This window comes from Cloeon dipterum, chromosome 2 (assembly GCF_949628265.1).
Source record: "Cloeon dipterum chromosome 2, ieCloDipt1.1, whole genome shotgun sequence".
Classification (NCBI taxonomy): domain Eukaryota; kingdom Metazoa; phylum Arthropoda; class Insecta; order Ephemeroptera; family Baetidae; genus Cloeon; species Cloeon dipterum.
In genome coordinates, this window is record NC_088787.1 from 34,691,053 (window position 1) to 34,707,593 (window position 16,541).

The window sequence follows — 16,541 nt, forward strand, 5'->3', positions numbered from 1 at the left end:
AAGTGTGACTGATAAGCTCAACTATATTTCCCACTTTACCACCGTCGATTTTGGCTGCTCCCAAATCACTCCACTTGATTCGTGCATATTTTGAAAGCAGCTGATAAATTCTCTCTGCTTTTTTTCTTTTTGCTACGGCTGTTATTCCTCCGAGAAGAGAATTCATTTTTGATATTTCCTTGCTCTCTGAATTTTGTTCATCTTCGTCTTCAGAAATATCATCATGCGGCAATGAAACTGTGAAATCTCTTTTAGTTCTTTCCTTCAACGACATAAATCTCTGCAAGATTTGTTCATATTTGAACCATTTATCTATATCGTTTAAGGATTTGTCGTTCAAAATCTTTTTAATTTCATTATCCATAAGGTTATAGTCTCCTGCTGGAGCTGGAGCTTTAGGAATTTCAGAGTAATTGATGTTATGGTTCTCGTATGGAACCAAAATCATCTTCTTAGCATGCATCATTGTAAAAGCTGAGTTAGAACGGTGGATATTACGGGTATCAACAGTGGCAATAAAAATCCACCAGCCTGTTTTATGATTTTGTTTCTCTTTTTCTTAAACGACACTTTCTTGTTAGCTAAATATCTGACAACCTTTTTGTGCGGAGCTAGTTTCTTGAACTGACGCTCTGTGAGGCTTACGTTGTTATTTAAGGTATTTATAGCACACTCACAAATGCATTTAATTACCTCATCGTCTGCGCTTTTTAATATTTCACATCTCCTCGATGGTCTGCTGCGGGCAATTTTCCGTAAAATTCCCGCGTGATGTTTTAGTCTCTCAACCATGGCTGATAATGGTTAGATTTATAATTTGTTGTTCTTTTTATAGTCGTTTATTTTTCGGAACGTAACAAATGGTTTGCTCGTTTGGGAATATTCGTGTTCTGATGCGATACGAGTCTTCGCAGCCTTGTGAAAAATCAAACACAATGTAACCATGAGGTGTAGATGTAGCATCGCGATAAGCTTCGATGATATAATTCGAATTTAGAGGTTCGACCTGCCGTGCTAGATGTGCTATCTGTCCTCGATCGCGAGGATTGTTAAAAACTACCATGTATTGAGAGTTGAGAGAGACGTCACGCGAGCCTTTTCCTTGATGAAAAACATTTTGTATCAGATTAAAAACTGATAAGGATCTATGGTGACTCCCTTTACTAAATATTTCCAATGTTTCTTTTTCGTATTTGCCCATTAGATCATCCAATATAACCAACTTTGGACCCGAATCTACATCCGATATTTCATCAATCCTCGGAACACCCTCAAAAAAACGTATCGGAACTTTGGTTATTCGTTGGAGTTCGGTGTGCATTTTTTGCGATATTCCATGACACCAAACAATTTCGACAATTGGTGTGTCTATCATCGATTCGATGTAACTAATGAATTTCGTCACGAAAAATGATTTTCCACATGATGTAGGACCTGACACCGTACAGGTGAAAGGATGCATCCAGGGCAAAGTCATGATTGAAACTACAGCTTTTTTTATTTTAAGAGAGTATTTATTCATTGCACAAAGAACATCTAAAAAAGAGTCTGGTTGTCGTTCGTCACATTTCTCTGAATGTATTCACACACTCTAATGGGTGGTGGGAGATTTACCGAGGTTGCATCGAAGAATAAGCCCTCGCCAACAAGTTCATACTCAATGTTTTCGGCAATGCGGTCAGAAACAGCAGCGATATTTTTGTACAGAACTTCGTGACCGTAATGACGACTTCTAGAGGCATTTCTCTTAATGACGCGCTTCAATTCCCTTTTAATGATTACTTCAGACGTCAAGTGACAATTGCAGGCAGGCGTGCGGTGGGTTTTACGGCGACAGTAACGACACCGCTTTACCCTGCGCATGGTTGAAGCAACAACGTCGCGAATTACCCCATTGTATGCGTTTTCCATTGACTGGAACCAATCGTCGATCTGAGGGATCGTGTCGTTTGCAATGTTGCGAACAGCTAGAAATTGAGTGTTTGAAAGCACAACTCGATAAGGCCGTTTCACATGTGTATTATTATAGTCATCATCATCATCAGGTAATTCGTACTCAGTCAGAGTGAACCAGAGATTTCCATAATCATCATCGTTCACTTTCAAGTTAACGCCGCCGCTCGTGAATGATTTGCCAGCAACAAATCGGTTTGTATTGACTTCAAAGAATGAGTTTTTTAGGTTTGTGCTCACGTCTGAGAACGAGACAAGACGTTCGTGACATTTGATGAAGAAATGCGACATCACGTATCCATTGCTGGCTACATTGTGTACAAGCCCACAACTAACATTTGATGAAATCTCGTATGTGACATGGCTAACAGGGAAATAATTTTTCCTCCTTTCAATGTTCAGACGATCGTACACTTTGCTGACAGGACACCGATCGGACGCTTTGTTGAAGAACAACTCGTAGGCTTCGGCTAGATTGCGCGTTAGTTTTCTTGGTTTTTCTCGGCCGCGCCAAATCTTCTCAAAGCCATCACCGAATTTGAAGATGCACTTGGTATGAAGGGTATCAAGAACGTCGGCATCGGCGTCAAACACAATCTTAACCTGAAAAATAAAATAAGCAATAATATTAGTTCCAGTCTGCAATTTATCACATGTTTGATATATATATGGTGTATACACTGTACCTCGTCTGCATCGAGTGCCATCTTTTAGCGTTGGGTGCTCAGGGTAGTGTTCCACGGTATACTACAAATTTCTACGACGATGCTCCTACTTTTATTAACCCCCCACTCCATTTACCCCACCACTCCATTTACCCCACCACTCCATTTACCCCCACCAATTTTGAGTCAGTCAACCTTTTTCCATTTCAGCGTTAGTATCGAAAATGACGCCGTCCTATGTAGAGTCCTCTGCGCTCATGCGTTTCCTTCATTTCGAAATTCCCTTCGTTAACAAGTACAGGCAGTTTGCCAAGCAATTTGCTCTCTCAGGCTTTCTTGCCACTGATGAAGATCACGTTCATTGTGTTTTTAACAGTGATCATTCTTTCAAGTTAGATGATTGCGAGAAAATTTTGACTGACCATGAGTCGTGCGCTGAAGAGAATAATTCAAACATTGATGATTTTCCTCTAGAGGGCGACCTTTCATTTTATTTTGAGACAGATCGCACTTTCTCTTTTCTTCATTGCCAATTACCTGCTTCCCTCATTGATGCCTTACCTACTGCTAGAAGCTTGTCTGAACGTGGATTATATTTTTCACACACAGATAAATCTATCATGTGTCAGTTTTGCGATTTAAAAACTAAAACTTGGCGCAAAGGTGAATCGGGTACGATTGCTCATTTTCGATACAGCTCGTACAAGTGTCCGCTTGGAGACATACCATGCGGAAATATAGCGCTTGATGTAGAAATACGACCACGAAGATATGGCTTAGTCCTCTCCGAAAAGAATGATAAAGGTAACAAAAAAAAATCTTGCTAGTGATTCGTTAATTTATTTCTCTTCTTAATTTCAGATCGCTTTCGAGGCATCCCACTTAACTTGGACATGTCAGCATACATCGATAGACTCGCTACTTTTGAAACTCATTCAAAACAGCACTCATACCATGTTGATATTGCGAGAGCCGGTTTCTTCAAGCATCCTGTGTTCGGCGATTTAACTTGTTTCCACTGCGGCGGAATTTTGAGGAATTTGTCGAGCAAAGATGACCCATGGCTTGAGCACGCTAAATGGTTCTCGCACTGCTTCCACGTTCAAGACGAGCGAGGCGTAAATTACATCAGAAAAGCTATTAAGCTGAGACTTGGATTTAGACGTGAATTCAACGAAATTGTTTGTGTCAAAAACCAATACAACAATGCCACTATTTCTCTGCCAGATACAGTTTGTAGCGTTGTAAGACTCTCAACTTAATAAACACACATAAAAATAACACCTCCCCGCCCTTTTCATTTCTTAAAAATACCAATTATTTTTATTCAGCTGTGCTCGACTCATGGTTTCTCCTCACACACAGCACGGACTCTCAAACAACAGCTTTCTCGAAGTCAACTCTTGGAAACAGCAGCAGCAAGTTTTATTCATCTTAATGGAAATGCAGCGCGCTTGGATTTTCCTTGCTGCAGCGAGTTTTGTCAGCCTCTCCTAATATTGGACTCTTCCACCAAGTTTTATCCAGCTTAATAGAAATGCAGCGCGCTTGGATTTTCCTTGCTGCAGCGAGTTTTGTCAGCCTCTCCTAATATTGGACTCTTCCACCAAGTTTTATCCAGCTTATTCCTTCCAAGCTGCAGGGAGTTTTGTCAACCTTTAACGCTCTCATGCTTGTTCTACACAACGCTCAAAGTTTCATTCAGCTTTATGCTCCTCGCTGCTTTTTTTTGTCAGTCTCTCCTGAGCGCCCTCCCAGCGCGCTCCCTTTATCGCTCTCAACAATGCTTGTTATAAATCCATACACTGCGCTCAGGTCATTCTCGCTCGGCTTCTCCTCGCTGCTTTTTGTCAGTCTATCCCGAGCGCCCTCCCAGCGCACACCCTTTACCGCTCTCCTGCAACTCCTCGCTGCTTTTTTGTCAGTCTATCCCGGGCGGCCTCCCAGAGCACTCCCTTTATCGCTCTCAACAATGCTTGTTATAAATCCATACACAACGCTCAGGTCATTCTCGCTCGGCTTCTCCTCGCTGCTTTTTGTCAGTCTATCCCGAGCGCCCTCCCAGCGCACACCCTTTACCGCTCTACTGCAATATTATTAACCCATACACAGCACTCATCGAAAAAATAAATTGTCCGAGGGATAGAACCGCTTTATTAAGCTAGGTTTTATCCCTCTTATCTTCTTCTGAGGTTGTATCTCTAAAATAAATAGAAAGACAAATTTAGCGGCTGTTACAATGACATTAAATTGACAACCTTTGTTTTGCGATCGTTTTAAGTTATTTTGACATAAATTGGAGATATTGCAAACGACGAAGGGATTTTTGATGCGATTTAATTGCAGGAATTAAACTGATGGACCCCTAATTGCCGATGTATTGTCCGACTAGTCATTTATTGTAGTATTTCCCTATACCATCATTTTGTAATATACTCGGAATAAATTTTAATTTGCTTGGATTTTTCTGTCTAAAGGTGGGCACCTACTCATCTGCTGCGCGACTTTTGAGATGGATGATAGCAAGTCACGTGACAAAATATGCTGGTCTGCTTACGATGTGCCCAGATGTGCCCGCGCCCGCAACTGTTCAACAACTAGATGTAAAAACAAAACATCGCCGGTGCGAAATGGTTCGCCACTTTTATTTATTTTAATTCGCTTTGAACCCTTGAACGTTTGTGATTTTTGAAAATCGAGTATAATTAATTAATTCACCAACTTGTTTATTTCCTGCGAAAGTTACAGGAGAAAATGAGACGCAGTACAATTTTTTACCGCACAAGATTAAAACTTAAATACCTGTCAATGAAATGTATGCAGTCAAGAGCGTATTCAACGGCTAATTTTCATTAGAGGGTTGCGGGAAGCGTGTTAAAATTATGAAACAATGAAAGACTGCATGAGGTCTTTTGTTTCCTTAAATTTAAACACTTTAAATGTTTTGGCAATGACGAATTTATTCATAGGGTATTTTTAATAATTAATTTTTTAAAATTTAAGACATCAAGTAGGGTGAAAGCAAAGCAAGGGACTGAATTTTACTGCGACACACGCCATTTTAATTAAATCTTTCACCTATATAGTGAATACATCTTGACAAAAACAACAATTTTCCACTCAATAAATGGGATTAAAATATCATTTTGAATCTACAAACTCAAAAATTCAATGCAGAGATTCACACACGATGTTTGAAATGAGCTGAACAGCCTGCATTTTGTAAGGTGGGGAAAAGCTGAGTGCGATTGCGTAGTTGGTTTCGAGTGTATCATTGGACAAAAGGTCCTCGGCCCAAGTAAAATTGAATTCAGCCTCCGAATAGCACCACGCGGGCCGGTCCAGCTTGCCGAGGCGCGAGGCAGCCACGCCGAACAGAGTACCAGACGCGTATTGAAATGCTAAAATGCGTTTGTGAGATTGGAAATAGCTAAAATTATATTGAAATCTCACTCAGATTACTCTGGACCATGCAGTCGTACTTTTCCTTGGTGTCGATTGTCGCCAGTCGCATGCCATGGCTGCAGCAATATTCTAAATTTGATGCTAAGGTTCTCTGAAATTTTAAAAGTCTTCCATTATGTAGAGAAATAATATATTATTTTCTGAATAATTCATTAAAATTTCTTACAAACCATCTGTGGCGAAGTTTCTGAGCACACCAATCGATTCTTGAGGGTCGAATTAGGTAAAGTGGTTATTTTTTCCGACCAAAAAGTGCAGCGCGACGTGCGAAATTTTTTTCCCGCCAGATCTATATGAACGTATTTGCGAGAGAAATGCGCATGCGTAAGAGCTGGCTGGATCTGTCAAAGAATTAATTCGTACAGGTGGTCTCTCTGCAAGTGCTCAAACCAGCTCTCACGCATGCGCATCTCACATATATATTTTTGGCGGGAAAATAGTCTGCACTTTTTGGTCGGAAAAAATATCTACTTTACCTAATTCGACCCTAAAGGATGAGTTAGTTAGTTGGTGAGCTCAGAATCTTCGTCAAAGACGGTCTTTAAACCTTTAAAGCTCTAAAAAGATTGCACATACCGGTGAGGTTCCGAGTATCAAAAATTTCTTATTGCATGCACGCTGAAGAAACAATTTCAATCCAGGCCCTAGGGCGCGAAATGGAACTAGAAATAATAACAAAAAAATAGTGTTTAATCAAATCCAAGATATCAGCACAAACCCGGGGAATCTGCAATTGATTTTGGCTCAGCCTGTAATGAACAAGTTGCACTATTATATTAAGTGTAAATATTTAATTTGGTTACATACTCTAGCGTAGCAATTGTATTCCGGACGAATGCCCTTCACAGGAGGAAGTATGATTGGCGACTCCTGAGATAAAATACACTTTGAATATTTCGGTTGGAGCCAAGTGAAAATCTAAATACCGTCAGAGGTAATTCCATCACGTCTAAGAAATCCCCGAATAATTTCGGTGAATTTTCCTGGCCGCAACTAAGTAGACTGCTGCATTTATCGCACGGATCCATTCCCTCTTTTTGAGCCAATTAAAAAAAAGAAACGTATAAAATTAGAAATTATTACTTGCTGCATTGGTGCAGTAGTCCAAAGTTGAGGACATATCCAGCATTTTCTTTGTGTCATCGTTAGATATAGCGTGGAAAGAAGCAAATACTCTGTCTCCTTCTAGGTTTCCATCAACAAACTATAGAGAAATAATAGCTTTCAGATCTTTGACTATTTTTTAAACGATGCACAAACCAATCCAGTCGCCTCGCCATAACATTTTAGGAAACATTTCTGCCTCAATTCAGTCGGCGTTGAGTTAAAACAGTGCTTTACTTCACCTGAAATTAATTGTTACAGGGGAATAAAAGAAAATGTCATTTCGTATTTTTCCAGGACTTGAAATTAAATATTAAGCTTGAAACTAAAATAAAGGAAAAGGTGATTAAAGAATTTAACTAAGGAAATTTATAAGTCTAATTAATAACAATTTCGTATCAAATAAACAAATAAATAATGCTCTAAAGCAGTGAGATCCAAATTTATTCTTATAGAAATTCCCGATATCGGAATAAAAACACGGTCCAGAGTCCTTTTAACAATTTTTTGGCCCCTGCTTGAACATTATTAATGGTTTGGGGCAGTTTTCCAGTAGTAAAATTAAAAAAAAACCGCGGTTGATTTTTAAAAAAAAATATTCAACGCGGAGAAATAAATTATCTCACTCTCCGTCATATTAAACTCAGCAGCGCACTCCGTCTCGACCGTCCCCGCGTACGATGTAGTTTGAGCTCTCCCCTGTTTAATAAAATATTTGGATTTTACCTGCATGCCAAACTTAAATACAATACCTCGCACACGTATCTCATTTTTGAAGTACAAATTTCGTCAAACAAACGCCCGTCTGTAGACACGGCCAGACAAGACCCATTCGCGGATGAAAGATCGGGTTGTCCCTTTGCCCACCTTGCATTTTCGCGTAGGAGTCTGTTGGACGAGCAGAAGCCAAAGTTATATCTGCAACCTTGGTCGGTCGCGGAGGTCCAGAAATTTTCCCCTCTTATGCTTGCGTCTGCGGTTAAAAAAATTCATTTTAATTATTTACAAAAAATTAATCGTAGTAAAAGGTTGAACTGTTGAAAGCGCCGACCAAAACCGAGTACATGAAATTCTGGTGCAAACTGAGCAGCTTCAAACCCACGTCGCAACACGCGGCAAAAGAATCTGCGAACTATATAATTATTTGTGTTGTCATAAACTCATGTTTTTTTCTTGTTTCTCAGCACAAACAGTTCGAGAATCGTTTGGGTGGCTGATCAAAAGCACTCGAGAATCGTTTTTAATCAAAATTCCATGTCGCGTTGGATCTATGGTGGATTCATTAAATATAATGGCGTTGGCAAAAGATTTGGAATTTACCAATTAAATAATTTGTGGCTTTATCTGCCAGTATTTGAAATAAATTAGCCTGTAACTATATATTAGACAGCTATGTTTAATCTAATCCTTGATTTTTAAACCTTCTTTTTGCACGAGTTTGGGCATCTCGGAGAGGAACAGGTTCTTGGAATAATTGGTCCCTGTATTTTAAAATTATGTTATATTAATAAATAACCGTTTTTGATGAATTTTCTGAGCACACCAATCGATTCCTCAGGGCTGAATTAGATAAAGTGGATATTTTTTCCGACCAAAAAGCCGAGCGGGACGTGCGAACTTTTTTCCCGCCAAAACAATATGAATGTATTTGCGAAGAACTGCGCATGCGCGAGAGCTGGTTTGAGCACTTTCAAAGATCCCGCCTTTACGAACGACGTCTTTGTTAGATCCAGCCAGCTCTGACGCATGCGCACTTCTCACATTCAAATTGTTTTGGCGGGAAAAAGGCTAGCACGTCGCGCTGGACTTTTTGGACGGAAAAAATATCCACTTTACCTAATTCGACCCTCAAGAATCGTTTGCTGTGCTCAGAAAGTTCGTCAAAGACGGTCTATTACTCCCGCGATTAATTTTGCAACTTCCTACCTGACATGAAAGCACGCTAAGTACCGCACAGTTCTTGTCTAGAAGTTGCACGGCTTTATTTGCCTTGGACATTTCCATTCGAACGCAGTTTTCAAACGCATTTTTCGCGTAGTTCGGCTCATTTGGCGCCCAGTTGGTAGTGATGTTGCTTCCGCTGCTGCACCAGAAGTAACTTGAATTAGCCTCTTGCGTCCTCCTTAATCCAAACGTCCAGTAAAATCTGCTTATTCTGCTCTTGTAGTCTGATAAAAAAATTTAAATTAATTTTATGGAGTTTAATATGTGTTTGTGCTGCGGACAATCATCATCAATCAAAGAATTGAGGCATTTAACGTCTGTTGCTAGCTCCAAACCAATAGGCTTCATTCCAAGTTTGCAACATCTCTCCATATTTTGCTCCCAGGTAACCTTGAAGATTTATTTATTTTAATTTATTAGGGTTTTTAATTGATGTTTTTACGAAGCTCCTTCCGAAAAGGTACAACTTTCCGCACATTTCCACCCAAAATCCATGTGATGATAAATCTAATTAGGAATGCGTTAAAGTAATGAAAACCGGATTTTTTTAGAGAGTATGCTTATTGATTCCTGAAGGTCGAATTAATATAGGTTTCACTGCCAAATCAGTGGAAACGTAAAATCCGTTACATTTTCGGTCTGAACTTCTCTATATAAGTCGGACCTTTCAGAGAGATGGGTTCTTTTGCTTGGCTCGCAGTCAGATCGAGACAGCAGCGCCACATCGACAGCAAATACAATTAGGCGACATGCTGTGGCGCTGCCGTCTCGATCTGCCTGTGAGCCAATATTGAGGTAATTTCAGACCAAACTCCGCTAAAGTATTGCTAAGTTTTCGTTACATTTCTGCCGATTGAATTGTCTAACCTAATTCGACCCACATGAAAGTTTAAGGTAAAATTAAATTACAACCTTTGATGGTCCCATCAATATTAAATAAGGACATCTAGAATATTTCCTTTGTCTAATTAGTTTTTTTGCTAAAATAATTCTCATACATCTTTATTGCATGTTGAATCGCATGAAGGAAGAACCTGAAGGGGAAATTGACAGAGATTTGAAAGAAATTTGGAGGCACAGATACAGATTTTACCTTTGGGGCTTGAGTGGTTGTTGTTGGTGGTTTGGTGCCTGCCGCTTTCCAAGGGGAAAAATATTCATCGCTTATTTTCCACTGTATGGTTGCTGCTTCTGTTGTGGACTGCAAAAAGTACAATTTGACTCGCCTTTCAGTTATCAAGTGTCTATGAAATTGAGGTTTTCATTTCTAAAGCAACATAACAGCCTATCTGACTGAGAGCAATGAAACTACAGAAGCGCCGAACGCAACATTGAACTACAAAAATTTTCAATGTCATTTGGAAACGTTACATCAAAGTGTTGAAATTTGAAAAGGAATTCAACAGATTAAAATTGTGATTACCTCTGTAACTGTTGACGGTACGCTGATTTGAGTCTTTATGGTGCTGCTGTTTTCTTCAGCCTGTTGTTCAAAAAGAAAAATTAATTGTCATTTTATATGAGAGTTATTTTATATAGGTCATCAAATGTGGGCAGCTGGCTGCTAGTAAAAGGAAGTGACGATGATTACGTATATGCCCTGCATCCGTTTGGAGTTATGATGGGCTAGCTGTGTCTGCTGCTAACCAAACAAATTGGGAGGCATATAAAATTTACCATTGGGGCATTAGTGGTTGTTGGTGGTGGTTTGGTGCCTGTCTCATTCCAAGGGGGAAAATATTCACTTATTTTCCATTGTATGGTTGATGAATCTGTTGACGGCTGGGTTTCAACAACACTTCTTGAGATTGTACTGGATGGAGTAGTTATTTCACTGCTGGTTTGAGTCTTTATGGTGGTGCTGCTGCTTTCTTCAGCCTAAATTTTGTTCGAAAAGAAAATTTAATATCATTTTAGATGAGAGATATTTGATATAGGGCATGAAACAGCGCTCGGTGTGGGCAGCTGGCTGCTGATAAAAGGAAATGACGATGATGATGACGTATATTCCCTGCATCCGTTTGGAGTGATGATGGGCTACCAACAGGTTTCTGCTGCTAGCCAAAGAAATTGGGAGGTACGGAATTTACCATTGGGGCATTAGTGGTTGTTGTAGGTGGTTTGTCTCTCCAAGAGGAAAAATATTCAGTTGTTTTCAATTTTATGGTTGCTGCTTCTGTTGACGGCAGGCGGGTTTCAACAACACTTCTTGAGATTGTACTCGATGGAGTAGTTGATCCACTGATTAGAGTCTTAATCGTTCTGCTGCTTTCTTCAGCCTGCGTTTCGAAAAGAAAATTTTAGATGAAAGTTATATAATAATAGAGGGCTTCAAACAGCGTTCGATGTATGCAGCTGGCTGCTGATAAAAGGAAGTGACGGTGTAGGCCTTGCATCCGTTTGGAGTGGTGATGATGGGCTAGCAACAGAATTTTGCTGGGCGAAAGAGAAATTCAACAGCTGAATATATCTCTGTTGAATAACGTAATACCACCAAGGGAGCACTGGTTTCGTCTTGAGAACTGATAAAATCTCTTAGCTCGGTTGTTATTTCTGATAAAATCATTGATTCAGTAATGTCTTCTGATGTTAAATCCACAGAGGTTTTCTGGAATTTTCTTCAGTTGATAGTTAAATGTTAAAATTTAACCCAGTAAACTTGCTTTGGGGGCACCGTTGGAAGTTGATGAAGTTGAACGGACAACTTTCCTTTTCTGTGCCTAATTTTAAAAATTCTCAACCTTAAAAGATGCTGAAAATCTTACAAATGTGCTGTGGGTTTGCACAGTCCTTCTCGCAAAGGACAAGTTTGATCTCGGATTTGTACATGAATTCTTCCCGCAGCACTTGATTATATAGCTCTTTCTCCTATGCGCTTTAGGATGTTTTCGATTTACTGAAAATTATTTTTCTGAATACACGAATCGGGCTGAATGACTTGCATACCTCTGCGTCTTTTGGCACTTTCAATAGAAATCTAGAATCACAATAAATTATTTAGATTAAGGAATTTATTTTAAAATATTACCACCAAAACGACAAGCACCACTAGAAATATTGCAAATATTTTTCCTCCGACCATAATGATTGCGAATGCTTTACTGAAATGAGAGAGTGAATTGATTGATGGATGATTCATCTGCGCAACTCGTGGAACTGTTGCGTTTGAAATGATTTTATCGCAATATTCTGATTGCGCGATACATATACGTTTCCAATGGATTTTTCATAGAATTTGAAATTGTATGAATCGCATTCATTTCAAATGACCAACACTGAGGTTTTCTGGACCCTGCTTGATAAGTTTTGTTGATGTAACTAATGAATTTCAGCATATTCTCTAGTTAGATTAAAGATTAATCAGATCTGCTTTGCACGATATACAAATTAGAGACTGTATAAAATTTTTTGGGCATTCCACGCTCGCCGTTTTATATTTATCGTGCTAAATATTTTCCACAATATTTTAGGTATTCCATGAACTTCGTTTATACGCAGGCATTTCAATTTCGGGTGAAACACGGGACAGCGACTAAAATTCAATCTTTATCAAGTTCAGAAAGTTGAATACCAACCCAAAATTCAAAACACGACAGATGTTGTACAATTTTTTGTGTGTGCTTGTGTGCTTTTTTTCCTTTTGGTCCTGATTGGGGATGAACGTATTTTTTATTGGGATTTAAACATTCCTGTTCTGCGTCTAAAAATAGTAGCAAGGGAATTATGAAATTTCGGAATCAATATACGTAAAAAAACAAGTTTTATTTCAACCTCCAAACATTATTTTGCAACAATACCGTAAAAAAGTTATTAATCAATAGCAACAGCAATATTTCTCCGTACGTTTTATTTATTAATTAATCAATTGGTTCGCAAATTACACTTTTAGTAGTTTCCACTGCTTGCATAGTGTACGGGGGAGTAAAACTCAATGCAATCGCGTAGTTGGTTTCCAAGGTGTCAGTCGACAACTTGTCCACCTCGACGGTAAGATTGAATTCAGCTTCTGAGAAGCACCATGCGGGCCGGTCCAGTTTTCCCAATCGCGTGGCTGCCACGGCAAACATCGTTCCAGCGCCAAAGGAGCCAGCTGAAAATAGAATTCAATTATCAACAAATCAAAATGGGTATTAAATATCACTTATGTTTTTCTGGACCATGCAGTCGTACTCTGCTTGTGTGTCAATTGTGACTAGCCGCATACCAAAGTTACAGCAATATTCCAGATTTGAAACAAACGATCGCTGGAATTAGTGGGAGGAATCAGAAAATCTGCAATCACAGAACTAATGACATACCGATTCGTTCGATTGATATATGTAATATTTTCTATTGCACGCCTCTGACAGTTTAAATTTCTGTCCACCGACATTCATGGTCAAATTAACTTGAAACACAATTCGATAATTTCAACAAATCGTGAATTGATATATTTATCATACCATTTAAGACCGTCAATCTAAGTATTAGTTCTGCCTGCAATGAAAGGTTTTTCAAATTTGGTAAAAAGAAACAATTTCAAAGTATCGCTGACCATGCCAACGCACTCGAATTCCGGACAAACGCCTTTCGTCAATGGAGACAAAATGAGCGGAGATTCCTTAAAATATTAAAATTAATAAAAATGGTAATAAATTGTTGCTTTCATACTGTTATTGATAGCTCCATTAAATTTGCGAATCCGTCAAATAATAAGCTAGGCGAATTTTCTTGAGCGCAACTGAGAAGACTGCTGCTCTTGTCACAAGGATCCATTCCCTCTTAAATATGTACATGTTTGAAAACTGTTCCATTTTTAAATTATAGAATAATTATATTACTTGCTGCATTGCTGCAGTAGTCCATTGATGCAGACATGTCCAACAGCTGGATATCATTCTGAGTCAATCTTTGGAAAGCAGAAAATATCGTGTCTTCTGCCAAGTTTCCATTTTCAAACTAGAGAAAATACAAAACTCGATATAAATTTTTAAACTATATAAAATCATAAATTATACCAATCCAATCTCTTCGCCGTAGCATTTTATGAAACATTTTTCCCTCAAGTTGGACGGAGTCGAGTTTAAAAGCAAACTTGCTTCAACTAGAGAGAAATTCGGATTTGATAATATTTTATTAATAATTGCAAGCACCACCCACTCGCAGTCAATCCGTATTCCTTCGCGCATTCACTTTCAACGGACTTGAAAAACGAGACTGTCGGAGTTCTTCCCTATTTTTAAATTTGCTTAATTCAAACTCCTGGTGAAAAGGGACAAGAGAAACCTCGCAAACGTATCTCATCCCAGTGCTGCACCTTTGGATGTGCAAAAGCCCTTCAGGGGACACCGCCAAGCAAGTTCCGTCCACGTTTGTCAGGTTGAGCTGTCTTGGTGCCCACCTGACCAAAAATTGAGAAAAAAAAATTAAAAATCAGATATAAAAACCTGGCATTATCGCGGAGCAGTTTGTTGGTCGAGCAGAAACCAAAGTTGTTTTTGCAACCTTGGTCGGTGGCAGATGTCCAGAATTGTCCAACAGAAATACTTGCGTCTGACCAAAATTTTATTTTATTTAAAAAAAAATCGATCATCTCATTTTGTCAAACTTTTAAAGGCGCTGATCAGAATTGAGTACATAGTGTCCTGGTGCAAACTGAGCAGTTTCAATCCCACATCGCAACACGCAGCCAACGATTCTGTAAACTATATTTTCTCTAGATTATTAATATACAAGACGTTTCAACTCAATTTGCGACCTACAGTTCTTAAATCGGTTGAATGACTGATCATGAATACGCGTGAATCGTTTTTGATCCAAATTCCATGCTTGTCCGCGTCTTAAAAATAAAACAAAATCGAACCTTTTGTAAAGAAAAGATGATATATTGTCATTTACCAATCAAGTATCTGGTTGTATTGTCTGCCAGTATTTTAAATAAATCATCCTGTAGCCAAACTCAAAATTAAGGGACATTTTTTAATGAGGTCTTTTTCGATCAAACCTTCTTTTTGCAAGGAATAGCTGGGCAGCCAGGAGAGCTACAAGTTTGTGGAATAATCGGTCCCTGCGAAATGATTTGTAATTCAATAGAATGTAATAATTAGTAATTAATTGATAACCTGGCATGAAAATACGCTTAGTACGCCGCAGTTTGCGTCAGAAAGTCTCACGGCTTTCAGTGTTGGAGCCATTTCCAGCCGAATACAGTTTTCTGAGGCGTTTTTTCTGTAATTTGGCTCTCCCGCTGCCCAATTTCCGGTTATATTTCTTCCGCTACTGCACCAGAAATAGAAGGATTGAGCGTCTTGTGTACTCCTCAAACCAGACGTCCAGTAAAATCTGCTCATCTTTTTCTTGTAGGCTTTCAAAACGTTGCTTTTTTATTGTTTTTCACAAGTTTTTAAACTCTTACAATTATTATTAATCAAAGAATTGAGACATTCAACGTCGGTTGCGAGCTCCAAATCAATTGGCTTCATTCCGAGTTTGCAGCATCTCTCCACATTTTGCTCCCAGTTTACCTTTATGATGGTTTCATTCTTTCACTATTTTTAAAATTATAAAAAAACTAACATAACTTCTGCCAAAAACGAACAGCTTTCCACACATTTCCACCCAAAAACCGTAAGACGACAATTCTAAAAATTGGATTTTATTATTTATCATGACGAGATGGAACGTTTTTCTTACCTTTAATTGACCCATCCAGGTTAAACAAGGTGGTCTATAATTTTTTTGTTCTAGTAGTTAAAAAAATTGAGTTAATCTGTTACGTCTTTGTTGCACGATGAGACACATGTAGGTAAAGGTAAAACCTTGTGTTACGGTGTTAAAATATTTAAATGAAGAAAATTTTAGAGCAGGAAGAAAATCTTATTATACCATTGGGGCTTTGGTTGTTGAAGGTGGAGGTTTGGTGCCGGCCGCTTTCCAAGGAGAAAACGTTTTACTCACAGTTGTCCATAGTACCGTTGCTGCTTCTGTCGTTGTCTATGGAACAATTGCGATAGTTTTTATTGATTTTAAGTTTTTCTAGTAATTCTAAGTTGGAAAGGGAATCATTATAGAATGAAAGTCATAAGATAACTACAGTTGAAGTGCTGGTCGTGACAGTAGTAGTGAAGGTGGTAGTAGAATTGGGTCGGGTAGTGGTGGTTTCAGTTTGCCGTGCTATTGTCGTCATTGTTTCACTTGTTCGTCTAGCCTGTGTGGGAAAAGTAAATAAGTAATGAAATCATTCTATAAATAATTTCAAATGATTTCTTCTGATTATAATAAAAAGTAAATTAAAATCCAGTTTGAAACCTCCATTGTTGTAGTCTGAGCAGTACTGATTGGGGTTGTTGACTGACTCATCGTTTCAACAATTATTGGAGTTGTCGACGTTCCATTTAATCCTTCTACCGGGACCTGGAACATTTGCGCAAT

General features: G+C 38.8%; 1 protein-coding gene across 1 annotated transcript; it reads right to left on the bottom strand.

Moving 5' to 3' along the window:
• Positions 1-5,653: 5,653 nt before the first annotated feature.
• On the bottom strand, positions 5,654-11,049 carry LOC135936209 (uncharacterized). Its single transcript, XM_065478951.1, has 22 exons — positions 10,809-11,049; positions 10,555-10,614; positions 10,225-10,332; positions 10,130-10,165; positions 10,044-10,077; positions 9,574-9,638; positions 9,413-9,521; positions 9,114-9,355; positions 8,609-8,668; positions 8,508-8,556; positions 8,379-8,455; positions 8,223-8,319; positions 7,940-8,160; positions 7,814-7,886; positions 7,344-7,429; positions 7,167-7,287; positions 7,010-7,116; positions 6,891-6,953; positions 6,802-6,832; positions 6,660-6,745; positions 6,072-6,174; positions 5,654-6,019 (listed from the first exon to the last, which is right to left on the bottom strand). Exons 1-22 carry the CDS (start codon positions 10,809-10,811, stop codon positions 5,787-5,789), a joined length of 2,064 nt encoding a protein of 687 aa, XP_065335023.1. The 5' UTR covers positions 10,812-11,049; the 3' UTR covers positions 5,654-5,786.
• Positions 11,050-16,541: the final 5,492 nt, after the last annotated feature.